The sequence below is a fragment of the Rutilus rutilus genome (genome assembly GCF_951802725.1).
Source record: "Rutilus rutilus genome assembly, chromosome: 1".
NCBI lineage: Eukaryota > Metazoa > Chordata > Actinopteri > Cypriniformes > Leuciscidae > Rutilus > Rutilus rutilus.
The window spans coordinates 43,873,211-43,884,973 of record NC_140209.1 but is presented as its reverse complement, the minus strand read 5'-3'; the positions used below and the strand labels follow the sequence as shown (position 1 = coordinate 43,884,973).

The following is an 11,763-nucleotide window of genomic DNA, read 5'->3' as shown; positions in this document are numbered from 1 at the left end:
TTCAACGCAGATCAGTGAATACTTCAGAACAATGCCGATGTCACAACAAGAGAGGTGCAAACTGATTTACTGGAGGAGAAATGCAGAACAGCTGAAACTGACATTTGGCCAGTTTCAGTTTGGAAACATATGGGTCGAGTCATCCTGTGGATGCTTTTGATGGTATTTGTTGGAGATCACAGTGATCTAAACATGATATAAAAGAAAGCACAACACTACAGTCTCAAAGTATCTGTTGAGTAAGAGTTAGTTTACCCCCCCAAAAAAGACAATTCTGTCAATCCAAACCATTTTGAAAAAATGTCACCATGTTTTTTGGCTATACAGTGAAAGTCAATAAGGGCCCAATCTTGTTTAACTATTAAATTTGTTCAAAATATATTTTTGTGTTTGTGTGTGCGTGCGCGTTCGACAAAATGTTCATCTGAGTAAATTTTTGGCTGAAATATCCCTTTAAGAAAACCACATTTTCTTTGCAATAGATTGCAGGATTTAAAATCTGACAACAGTAGCATATTTTTTAAATATTCTTTATTAAATGAAAGAAATAAAACACTGTCATAAAATAATTGGGATTTTATATTACATTAACAAAAATGCAGATTCATTGCACATTGCTGTCTCTTAATATGTTTGGTTTACAGGTCTGCGCTCGTCTCAGTCCATAAAATCAGAAAGCCTTGTTTTACTGACACAGAAAAGAACCACATTTTTTCAAAAGAGTCTACAAAGATACCAAAAGCAAACAAGGCCGTAAACCTTGAAACCAGGGCAACCGTAACAATATTTAAGGGGGAAAAAAACCTGACTACCACAAAACTAAACCACACATCCAATATTAATATGCCATTCTTTAGAAGGGAACATGCGAACGCTCTATGATAGCAGTGTATTAGGGATTTGAGCATATTTGGTTGAGGATGAAACAGAAAACACCATTAGTATGTATTTGAGGAGTGTATACTGTTCATATGTGTTGGTCTGGTCTGGTTATGTTATGCCGAGTTTCAGATTAGGATAAGCCAGTAGGTTTGTTTGTGTATGTGCAATGGACAATTAAAAGGCAAGTTCTAGATAAGTTCAAATCAGTTAGGTGTGTGTGTGTGTGTGTGTGTGTGTGTGTGTGTGTGTGTGTGTGTGTGTGTGTGTGTGTGTGTGTGTGTGTGTTAGGAGGTGTGCTGAGGCAGATTCTGTGGTGGCTCAGCTGGCAGGTTATTCTTAACATCTCCATTCTGATCGACTGGGACTTTCACCACTAAAAGACAAAACAGGCCATGTTTACTGTGATGAAACTTTTACCCTGAAAGGGTTAATATAATCAGTTAAAAAAAAAATATATATATATATATATTAAGGTTATAACCAAAGGCTTGAATCATGGACTATTAATTTCATTCTTCTCACCTTGACTGTCTTCATTTGCTAGTTTCTGGATTTCATTTTGAAACTGGAGCTCTCCATTAGGACCCGAGGGAGGCTGTCTATTCACTGCCTGTTGCTCCTTTTGTTTTTGTGACATCTCCATTACTGCCTGATTAGAAGTAAAGATGTTGATGTTGTAAACGTATTAAGATCCATTTACAAAAAAAAGTTTAGTATGGTATGGCTCAACAGTAAGGTTTTTTGTCTTTCACTTACAACATGTGATTTTTTTAATGTATTTTTTACACAAACGCATAAAAAAAAACAAAAAAAAACAAGGAATTTGACAATATGAACTTAAATTACATATAAAACGACCTACCTGCTGATATTCTCGTTTCTGTGCTTCTAGAGCTTTGCTTCTCTCTTTGAGAAGTTCCTGCTCCTGTCGTAATGTCTCTGCCTTTCTGCCAAGCTCCACCTCCTTATCCCGAAGTTCTACCTCGAAGCGCTGCAGCTCCTCTTCTGTGTACACTGGCTTTGTATCATCCAGCGTCTTAAATTGAGTCATAAAGAGTGTAGAAAGTTGTCACAAAACACTGCCATGTAAAAACAGTATAATAAATCCAGACATACATCTAAATCTGGCTCTAACCTGCCATTCCTTTTCATCATTAAACTCTTTCTTCTCTGTAGATTTGAGGAACTCTTCCAGGCTGACCAGCCTATCATGATTGATATCTACCTGCAGTGTGAGGAAGCAGAGAGAGAGAGGAGGGGGGGGGGGAGCCTATTTCAGCAGTTATAGTCAGGTATTTAAAAGCCAACTGAAGAAACTAATTAAAAAAATAAGACATTAGGGCACTGAGTATTTTAAGCCAGATAAAAGAATGACTATTTCTTCATCTCATGTACCCTGAAGGAACAGGACAGATGGAGTCACTGCTGCTCCACACATTGGGAAAGTGTCAAAAAGCTGAAGGAGAGTCTGAGAATGGCCGATAAAGGCAAAGACAGAGAACGAGTGCATTTACACACATGCTATTACACCAGTTACGCTTAAACTGTCAACCTAGAAAGCAATTCTGAACAGTGTTTCTTTTATCAGATAAAAGTTATAAATAGTTTGAACACAATTTTGCACTGACATTTCGGCGGCTTATTGAATGTTTACATTTTAAACAGCAAAATCAAAGAAATGTATCAAATTTCCAAATAAGTTTACATAGCGTTAAGGCTTTTATGGCTGAATTTGGTCATTTTGAGTGTTTTTGTTGTACATGCAAACACACTCAACAAGAGTGATTGAGAAAGAAAGTGAATATTTTACGTTTTGCATGACATGTTCTCGCATCCTCAGCCTTTCCTCCTCCATCTCCATCATGTCATCCTCTTCATTCTTGGGATCATACACTTTCTCCAGCTAAGACAGCAAAAAAGAAAAGAAAAGATCAATTCAATGATTGATATTTGCTTGTTATGCTTTTATGGCTTTATCAAAAAAAATTGTCATCATGGATTCCACTGCTGAGGATGTTTTACTCAGGACAGCCACTAGAGCCTTACCGGCTGACTCGATCACAGCACAAAAGAGGCTTGTGTCACCGTCAATAACAGACTGTCACGACTCACCAACCTCAAATGTCAAACATTACCTCTTTTGCGAAGAGGGCCTCCAGCTCTTGCTCATCCAACACACCATCGCCATTTGAATCTAGGAGAGAAAAAGCTATTCAATCAATTTTGCCTGCAAAACGGCTGCTTATGGTCTAACCGAGGACAAAAAGACTAACCGTGGAGCTTAAAGAAAGTCTTGGGATTGAACTCCTGTGGATCCAGCCCATCTGTCTCTTCCCAGACCTCCCGTAACTGATCCACGCTACCCTGAATGGATGGTGAGGAAAGAATAAAAGAAGAAAGCTTTACTAATAGCAAATGTGAAGTAAGCAGAAACAGATACAACTCTTCTCAGTCTATCTATCCATACATCTCCCATTCTTCATCCCTCTCACCGGAGCGTTCACTTTCGGATGTTTCCGGTGCTTTTCTTTCAGCTCTTCGATTCTCTTCTCCTCCTTCTCCCTCTTCTCTTGGTCCAAACTCTTCAGGTACTCCCTCCTCTCATGTTCTTTCAGCATCTCGTAGCGCTTAAACTCCTCATGGCGCTCTGCATCGTAATTCTCAAGATCTTTAGTGGCCTGACAAAAGCACAAAACGAATGCGTAGCATTTTTAAATGTGATCATTGGCACATTTTACCAGTATTTACCATACTTTCAATACAAAAATTTAAATACGAAACACATGAAGTATGAAAATTATTTTTAAATAAAAGCATTTTCTTTATCAAACACATCTTGAAAAAGGGGGGGATCTTATAATCAGGGTCATCTTATATTTGGAACAATAATACAGTATGTGTGTTTATTGTTTATTTTTGATTAATTGTTATGTATTAATCTGTTCTCATTTTATTCCTAGGTATTTTATGTTACAGTTTTAATTTATTTAATTTGTAAGGGTTTTGCTAATTTACTGTGGAATATTAATTTGAGGCAAATGGGTCTGTTATCTGTGCAACTGTAGCATAATGTTCTTTTGCAGTTTCACATTATGGCGTTAAGTAACGGGCATTACTGTGGCGATAAGCAGCTCCAGGTCTTTGGCCTCAAATGTGTTCTGATTATGAGGATCCAGATGTTCAAACTGCTTCAACAAAGAGACGTGATCCATCTGAACACCTGCAATCACAATAACATATTTGCGTGTGCATAAGCGTGGGAGTCACATCAACAGATTTTCTTGCTCATCAGTATCACTTGAGTAATACATAAACATACTCTGCGTATTGGTGCTGTCCAATTTTGCCTTCAGCAACATCCTGAGACGCGAGACCTCTTGCCTCTTCAGCTCATCCAGTCGAGTCCTCACATGATGGCCCACCAAATCCAACTCCTTACTGAGGCGTCCGTTCTAAAATTGAGTATCTTTCCATTAAAGACTCGAACTACAGATGAAATTATAAAACTTCAAAGCACAAAGGTAACAGAGCGCAACACATTTTCAGCTACATTGGTATTTTCCCCCATTCATTTTTTCCAGAGGGATTTTTCAGAGCTGAGATGAATCACATCATCAAGTAAAAAAAGTATGAAACTCTAAGAAAAAGGCAAGTTACAAGACTGTGTACTATTTATTAGGTAATGACAACCTACACATTTCAAATTGCATAAAACATTTAAATGACTGACTTTAAGGGATAGTTCACCCAAAAAATTTAGTTCTGTCATCATTTACTCACCCTCAAGTTGTTTCAGACCTGTATGAATTTCTTTCTTCTGCTGAACACATAAGAAGATATGTTGAAGAATGTGGGTAACCAGACAGATGATTTCCATTGTATGAAAAAAGTCAATGGGGCCATTCAACTGTTTGATTACTGACATTTTTCAAAATATCTTCTTATCCAATCATACAGGATTGAAACAATTTGAGGGTAAGTAAATTATTTTTGGGTGAACTGTCCCTTGTATAATAGAAGTACAATACATTATAAATATAAAATACAATAGGTTTAAGCTATTAAGCTAAAATAAAATATATAGAAAATATAAGCCAACAGAAGTTGGTTGTGAGAGTACAGTGTCCGACTAGTTTGAACTTTACTTCAACAGAAGCAGATATGATATTGCCTAAATCTAGGGTGACCATATTCCAGGACACGTCCGGCCGGGATTTCGAGATCGCTCAAAATATCCGGGATACGGCTTTTGCTTTCTCGTCGCCATTCATTTTGTTTACATGCACACCTTTTGATTCAGTAGGAGTGAATTAATTCCGATTGGTGAATCTGAATGTGGTGTTTACATGAACGCTAAACAAGTGGTCGGTTGATGTGCGTTTTAGCATTGCTAAGAAAATTCCTGTGTTTTTGTCTCGATCGGGATCCGTGTGAAGCAGAATGCGTGACCTGCAAAGCTGGCACGTACGTGTCAGTGTCAAATAATGTAATAATGTAAACATAATGAATGGTGACTGTAGAAAGCAAAAGCCGAATCCCGGGCATTTTGGGGGCGATCTCGAAATCCTGGCCAGACATGTCCAGGTTAAACAGGACGTATGGTCACCCTACCTAAATCTCTGTTCTCGTGGTAAATCTATCTTGATATTTATAACTCTATGGAGAAGATGAATGGGCTTTTTACTGTTGTGCTCTACAGAGAGTGTGGTTTACCTTGATGTCTTCTGTGTTGGCCGTCTGGAGTTTTTCTCTGAAGTGAGGGTCTGTTTCCAACACCTCAATTACCTCTCTGAGGTAACGGTCATAGTACAGACCAGTGTCCTGAAACATACACATACAGCATAAACAAGAGTGCATGTCAATACTGAACTAAATGACAAACGCACATGACATGCTCTTGATCTGAGACCAGTCTTACCGCATTCTCTTCTGGTTTCTCCTCCTGAGGAGGGTCTTGTTTGCGATCTATTGGCACTGCCCACACCACCAGACAGAGAGACAGAAGAATCAACCCTTTAAACCCCCCTGTCATCCTTGGATATCTTGAAAATGCACAGATGGACATTTATTAGACAGCCTTCACTTTCACCCTAAAGGAACACCTCGACACTGCAGAATCGCTAGCTTATATTTCTGTTGCGAGAACTGTCCCTTTAAGCACACGTTTAAGAACACATCGATCACGACGAGAGAGAATAGCCAAATAAGGGAAGTCTGTATGGCAGTTCGCGAAAACACACAGAATACGTTTGAGAACAGAACCAACTTGTGGGGGAAAAAACACGCCACCCAGACATCTACAGCTGTCTGTAGTGTCGTTTGGTCCTATTTAGTCTATATCAAATAAACAGCGAGGTATCTTACCACAGGGTCAGATCCTGTTTGAGCGGTGAGTGATCCTATGCTGTGATGACGCCAACAAATTACTCAGCACTGCTGTTTAAAAAACTGCGGCTATGGATTATGACGCAATCCAAACGCGACGCTACTTGCGTGAAAACCATAGACAAAAAAAAAAAAGGTGCAAACATGAAGCTGTTTGTATAGTAACACCGTTTGTTATTAAAATTATAAATGTAATACATTTTTCTATAATTCTATTAAGACAGTTTACCAAAAAGGCTCATTCAAACCTTTCGGAAAATCATGACATCCATGTAATGTAAGTATCGCGTAACAAATCAACTGTTATTCGTTTGTTAAAAAATAATAAAATAATAATAATAATAAATAATTAATAAAAAAAGTTATTTCTTATATTATTTTTATTTATTATAACTAATAACAACAATAGTGTATATTACTATAATAGTGTCTATTATTTTATTATTATTATTAATATGCCAGTAACTTTCTAAAAGAGCAAGGACCAAGATCTTGCACGTTTTCTTTGTTTCTTTTCATCTCGCATGTTAAATGGAGTTTGAGAAATGCACCACAGTGTGCAAACATAGACACTTTATTTCAATAACTTCGAAAAATAGATATACATTTTTATCCAACACTTTGATTACATACAGGCTGAAACACTGACAAACAAAATAAATTAAATATAAAAATGTGCACACAATAAATAATATGATAAATCAACTATAAAATGTAGAAATGTAATACATAAAGTGAAAAGGATAAACCTGAAATACATAAAAAGTCAAAATTACAGTTATGGCAATAGAAGTAATAAATATGGCACAAGTAAATCGTAATCCCTTAAACAAATAAATTAAAAAAATCATTATAAATTAGATCACTTCAGAAGTTACAAAAGATATAGCCTAGACGTCACAGTGTGTTTAAATCAGTTTTACTGATCAATAGAAGCGAGACGCAATAAATATGACTCATAAATGAACCCTGTATTAAAAGTCTATTTCTCTTAGGTCTGTGGGGGTGCTGGCTCTTTCATCTTCGCTATCAGCAGCATCTTTCTCTCTCTGTGCTCCGTTTCTCAGTCTCTCCCTGAGAGCTCCTTCTATCAGCTCAGTGCAGCACTGCAGCACCGCCTGTTGGCAGAAGCGCAGACAGTCAACAACAGTCACAGACAGACACACATACCAACACAAGCAGAGCAGATCGATCTTTGCTTACCACGTCAGTCTGACAGAGTGTGGCCAGGGCAGAGGTCATGACACTCAACTCTCCCGGACTGTTGGCCCTTAAACCCCGAAGGGCAGAGTTCAGTGCAGCCGCAGCAACCAGTGACGGAGGTGTCCCCAGAAAACGCGAGTCACACACACACATGGCAACAAGTGTGTCGCTGTGGCGCCGCATTGTTGCGAGAAAGTCTCCCGTGCGCACGTCGCCATCCTTGAGTTCCCCGAGAGTGCGCAGGAAGTGTGGGATAAAGTCCTGAGGGGTCACTGCTGCCACATCCCATCGCAAAGTCGCCAGGACAACACGCTCCATTTCCTGTTGGAATAAGCATGTATATACTGTCTTATACTGTCTCTCTTTATATACACACCACAAAACCAGTCTTATGGGTAAATTATTTGAAATTGAGATTTATACATCATCTGAAAGCTGAATAAATAAGCTTTCCATTGATGTATGGTTTGTTAAGATAGATCTGCCAGAGATACAACTATCTGAAAATCTGAGGGTGCAAAAAAATCGAAACATTAAGAAAATCGCCTTTAAAGTTGTCCATTTCTGTTGGTGATATTGCTGCATCCACTCACGAAAAATAATTTATTTGCGAAGAAAATGTACTAAATATCTTAATGGAACATGATCTTTACTTAATATCCTAATGATTTTTGGCATAAAAGAAAAATTTATAATTTTGACCCATACAATGTTTTGTTGGCTATTGCCACAAATATACCAGTGCTACTTGTGACTGGTTTTGTGGTCCAGGTTCACATATTTTATTTTGTTGTTTCATACTTTAGAGACATTGTGCATAGTATTGAGCATTAGTGACTTTTGATTGATTTTTAAAAAAAAGTTTAAAATGGTGAAAACACTCACCCGCAGATTTGATAAGAGAAAGTCATACTCTGCTGCTGCACAGAGGGTATCTGCACTAACTGTGTCACTTTCTGTCAGTTTTGAGGCCACCAGGACACACGCCGCAGCCAGGCAGGATGGAGAGACGGGCAGAGATAGAGTGGCCGACAGATATCGATCCAACAGGGAGACAGCCAGAGGAAATACAGACTCATCGCAGTCACACTCACAGCACACCTATTAAAAGAGGGATGGATGATTTAAACAACAACAGCAACATAAAAAAAACCCTCAGTCATAGCAAACAGGTCCCGGACTTGAAAAAACATTTGGACTGTAGAACTTTGTCCCTGTCATTATTGTTAGTATCATTCATCTTGATCTGAAGAACTAAATAATTTCTTCTTAAAGGGATGAATCACACAAAAATTACGCATGTCATTTCAAACCATGACTTTCTTTATTAGAAGATATTCCTAAAACCGTTGCAGTTTTTTTTTTGTCCATATCACTATAGGGGCCAGTGTGGTTTTGGACCCCAGTGACTTTTTAATTATTTGGACAAAAACATTTGAAACATAATTCAAAATATCTTTTTTTCGAGTTATTTGTTAGGTGAGCCATCCCTTTAATTGTAAAAAATAATAATAATATTTCAAACCATTTTAAATAGTTTACAGATCTTCATAAAACCCCAAATCTACCTTCATGTTCCACTTGGCCAGTGTTTCACAAGTGTTTTATTTTGATTGTTCTTATTTTAATTTGACATTTTTGGTTTAATTATTAGCTTTTTACTCACCTAACCATTACCACAATTTGGAAAACCCTGGAGCTTCTGACCCTCTTTTATACCCTTCTTGTGAAAAGTGCTTAGATAATGACTGGTATTACATAGTCAGAGTTCTTGACTCAATTTTAAAGAACCCTTTATGCCAAAAAGGTTCTAAATAAGGAGAAATATCTTAAATGATTGCATAATGCTTTCATGTTTAACAGTTTAAATCCATAAAAGGTTCAATATATGAATCGCCTGACAGAACCCTTTAAGGTTCTATATAGAACCTTTTCTAGTCTTTTAAGAACTGGATTTAGGTATTTAGCATGCAAGAACTACCTCCATGGTCCACTTGGCCAATTCCTCTCTGCGCTGTGGTTCTCTCTGGATGAGAGAGGTGTAGAGAGGAGACGGCAGGTATCTCTCCTCTGACTGCAGAAGTCTCTGAATAACCCTCAGCCCGGAGGCGCTGGGGTCCCATGGGGCTCGGACTGAAGATTGAGTCCTGTCCTGGCCCTCTTCCTCCTCACACCACAGAGACACCGACATCACTCCTGCCAGCAGTTGTGGTCCAATACTGAAGTTGTCCAAAGTGTGTCTCACCAGTCTTGGTCCCGAGTAGAAGAGTAAGTGCCAACTTCCTTGTGCTCTGTAAAGTGCTTAAGTTGAAATGTGTGCTGGTGAGTGTCTGTTTCTCGCGTTGTTCTCAGCCGCCTTCTCTCTTCAGTCTGCTTATATATCCCCTGAGTGAAAGGGTGACTGGTGATGAATAAAGTGAAGAATAAAAGAGGGGTGTGTAAAATGAGTGGAGTAAAAAATTAAACGACCACAATGCTGGCTGAGCAACAATGGCATCAACAGGTGGAGAGAGAGAGAGAGAGAAAGAGAGGGAGAGGGAGTCACCCAGAGGGACACGGCAACAGCTTGTCACCGTCAGTGAGCGAAGAAAAGAGAGAGCGAGAGAGAGGGGAGAGAAAGAGGTCATCACCATGCTGTGACAATGGGAATGAATAACAATAAGACGTGATGTTGGTGACAGTGAAGGGTATCAGATAAAGATTAAATTTACACATTTATATATCGAATAAATATATGCAGTAATTCATGAACTTTGATGTATTTGACTCCTAAAAACTCCTGCTAGTTGTTGAAGGTCATGGTTTTTAAAGAATTCAACAAATATGGTACATTCTTAAATGTCTCATAACTTTAGCATTAGAGGCGCAAAATATTGTCTACCATAAAGTTAGCCTAGCGTAAAGAAGAGCGAGTTTGAAATACATCAAATGTATCTGTATGTGTTTGTATCTCTTGGGAATTGTGATTTTGGTCTGTCCCACATCGACATCACACATAATTTTGACATAATGTATTGAATTGATATTAAGTTAATTATAATAAAACACCATTTTGAATGATTAACTCAAAGCTCAACCATTTAACCCAGTTACCCATGTTTTTCTTACATTATGGAAAATATAAGTTTATCAATAACTACAAACCACCTTATAGTAATCTTTTATTTATTTTTTTTAATTAAATTGTCTTTTTGATTTTTATAACATTATTAGCCTATATTATATTATTAAAAATAGTGTATTGAAGGGTTAAACATTAGCAAACAAGTTAATAGAAAATATAACTTATATAATATTAATAGGATTCCAAAACTTTTTGTCTGCAATACCCCTTTGACCTAAAATATTTACTAAAAATAAATTTGAGATTTTCATTTAATATTTTAATAATTCAACAACACATGCACATGTTCATGGTTCTCAGATGCTAGTCACATGACATGCAGGTGGTAAAAAAAATATCAAAATATTTCAGATTTTGTGTAACTGCACATTTATATGATTCAATTAATTATTAACTTTACATCAACTCATGAACCCCCATGGGTTTGCAAAGCTCAATTTGGGAAACTCTGGTTTATGAGTTTCAGGCCCTATTTTGTACCCTATTTGTCAGAAGTGCCTCAAATATTAAAATTACTGACATTAAAAACATGTTCAGTTTTTAGCTCTGGATTTTGGTATCATGTGAAAACTTACTTTGTCTTGTCTAGAATATGTAATGAAGCCTCAAAACTGAAGAAACGGTGAAACTGATAACCCAGAACACCTGATTTTCCAGGTCTGAAATGACACCAGGCTCAGAGCAGATGGAGAAGCTTTTTGAAATCTGATACAGAGACTGAGACTGATGGCTAGAACTGGAGAGTGTACAACTTTTGTTTTTGTCGCACTGAAGTCACACTTACTCACGTGCCACCTAATCACCCTGTCACCCCCCTGTTTTCTGTGGAATCTCATTGTCAAAGCAACTAGTCTCCCATTATGTCGCTCCATCACACACACACACACACACACACACTCGCCCCCTCCCTGGGCCTGTGGCAATCTGGTGTCCTGTTTATAGAGCGGTGAGTCCTCATGGGAGGGCTGGGCGAGGTATGTGCAACAGACAGTGGAGCCGGCAGGTCAATGAGCCGTATTGTCTCTCTTTACAAATCACTGTCAGACACCAGTGCCTGGCCTTCTGCTCCCACTCACTCACACACACTTCACACGCTCGCACTCGACTCCTGGATGGCCCTCACAGTCACAGCAGGACACGTTTAAGTGGACTGGATTTGTCATCGTGTC

At 38.1% G+C, this 11,763-nt stretch overlaps 2 protein-coding genes across 3 annotated transcripts; both read right to left on the bottom strand.

The window, feature by feature from the left end:
• Positions 1 to 514: 514 nt before the first annotated feature.
• On the bottom strand, positions 515 to 6,356 carry nucb1 (nucleobindin 1). Of its 2 annotated transcripts, XM_084412349.1 has the most exons (14): positions 6,247 to 6,356; positions 5,801 to 5,924; positions 5,596 to 5,703; positions 4,202 to 4,334; positions 3,999 to 4,102; positions 3,375 to 3,560; positions 3,156 to 3,246; positions 3,018 to 3,076; positions 2,693 to 2,785; positions 2,018 to 2,107; positions 1,745 to 1,918; positions 1,405 to 1,531; positions 1,168 to 1,255; positions 515 to 1,113 (listed from the first exon to the last, which is right to left on the bottom strand). In XM_084412349.1, coding segments are annotated over exons 2-14 (1,368 nt in total). In that variant the 5' UTR covers positions 5,915 to 5,924; positions 6,247 to 6,356; the 3' UTR covers positions 515 to 1,112. The 2 variants fall into 2 exon arrangements, with proteins under 2 accessions (XP_084268475.1, XP_084268474.1); XM_084412348.1 differs by having other exon boundaries at positions 515 to 1,255.
• A 470-nt stretch (positions 6,357 to 6,826) lies between these two features.
• ccndx (cyclin Dx) lies at positions 6,827 to 9,661 on the bottom strand (the record flags this gene model as incomplete). Its single annotated transcript, XM_084425991.1, has 4 exons — positions 6,827 to 7,385; positions 7,471 to 7,791; positions 8,356 to 8,571; positions 9,452 to 9,661. The coding sequence occupies 4 exons, from the start codon at positions 9,659 to 9,661 to the stop codon at positions 7,242 to 7,244; spliced, it is 891 nt and encodes a 296-aa protein (XP_084282117.1). The 3' UTR covers positions 6,827 to 7,241.
• Positions 9,662 to 11,763: the final 2,102 nt, after the last annotated feature.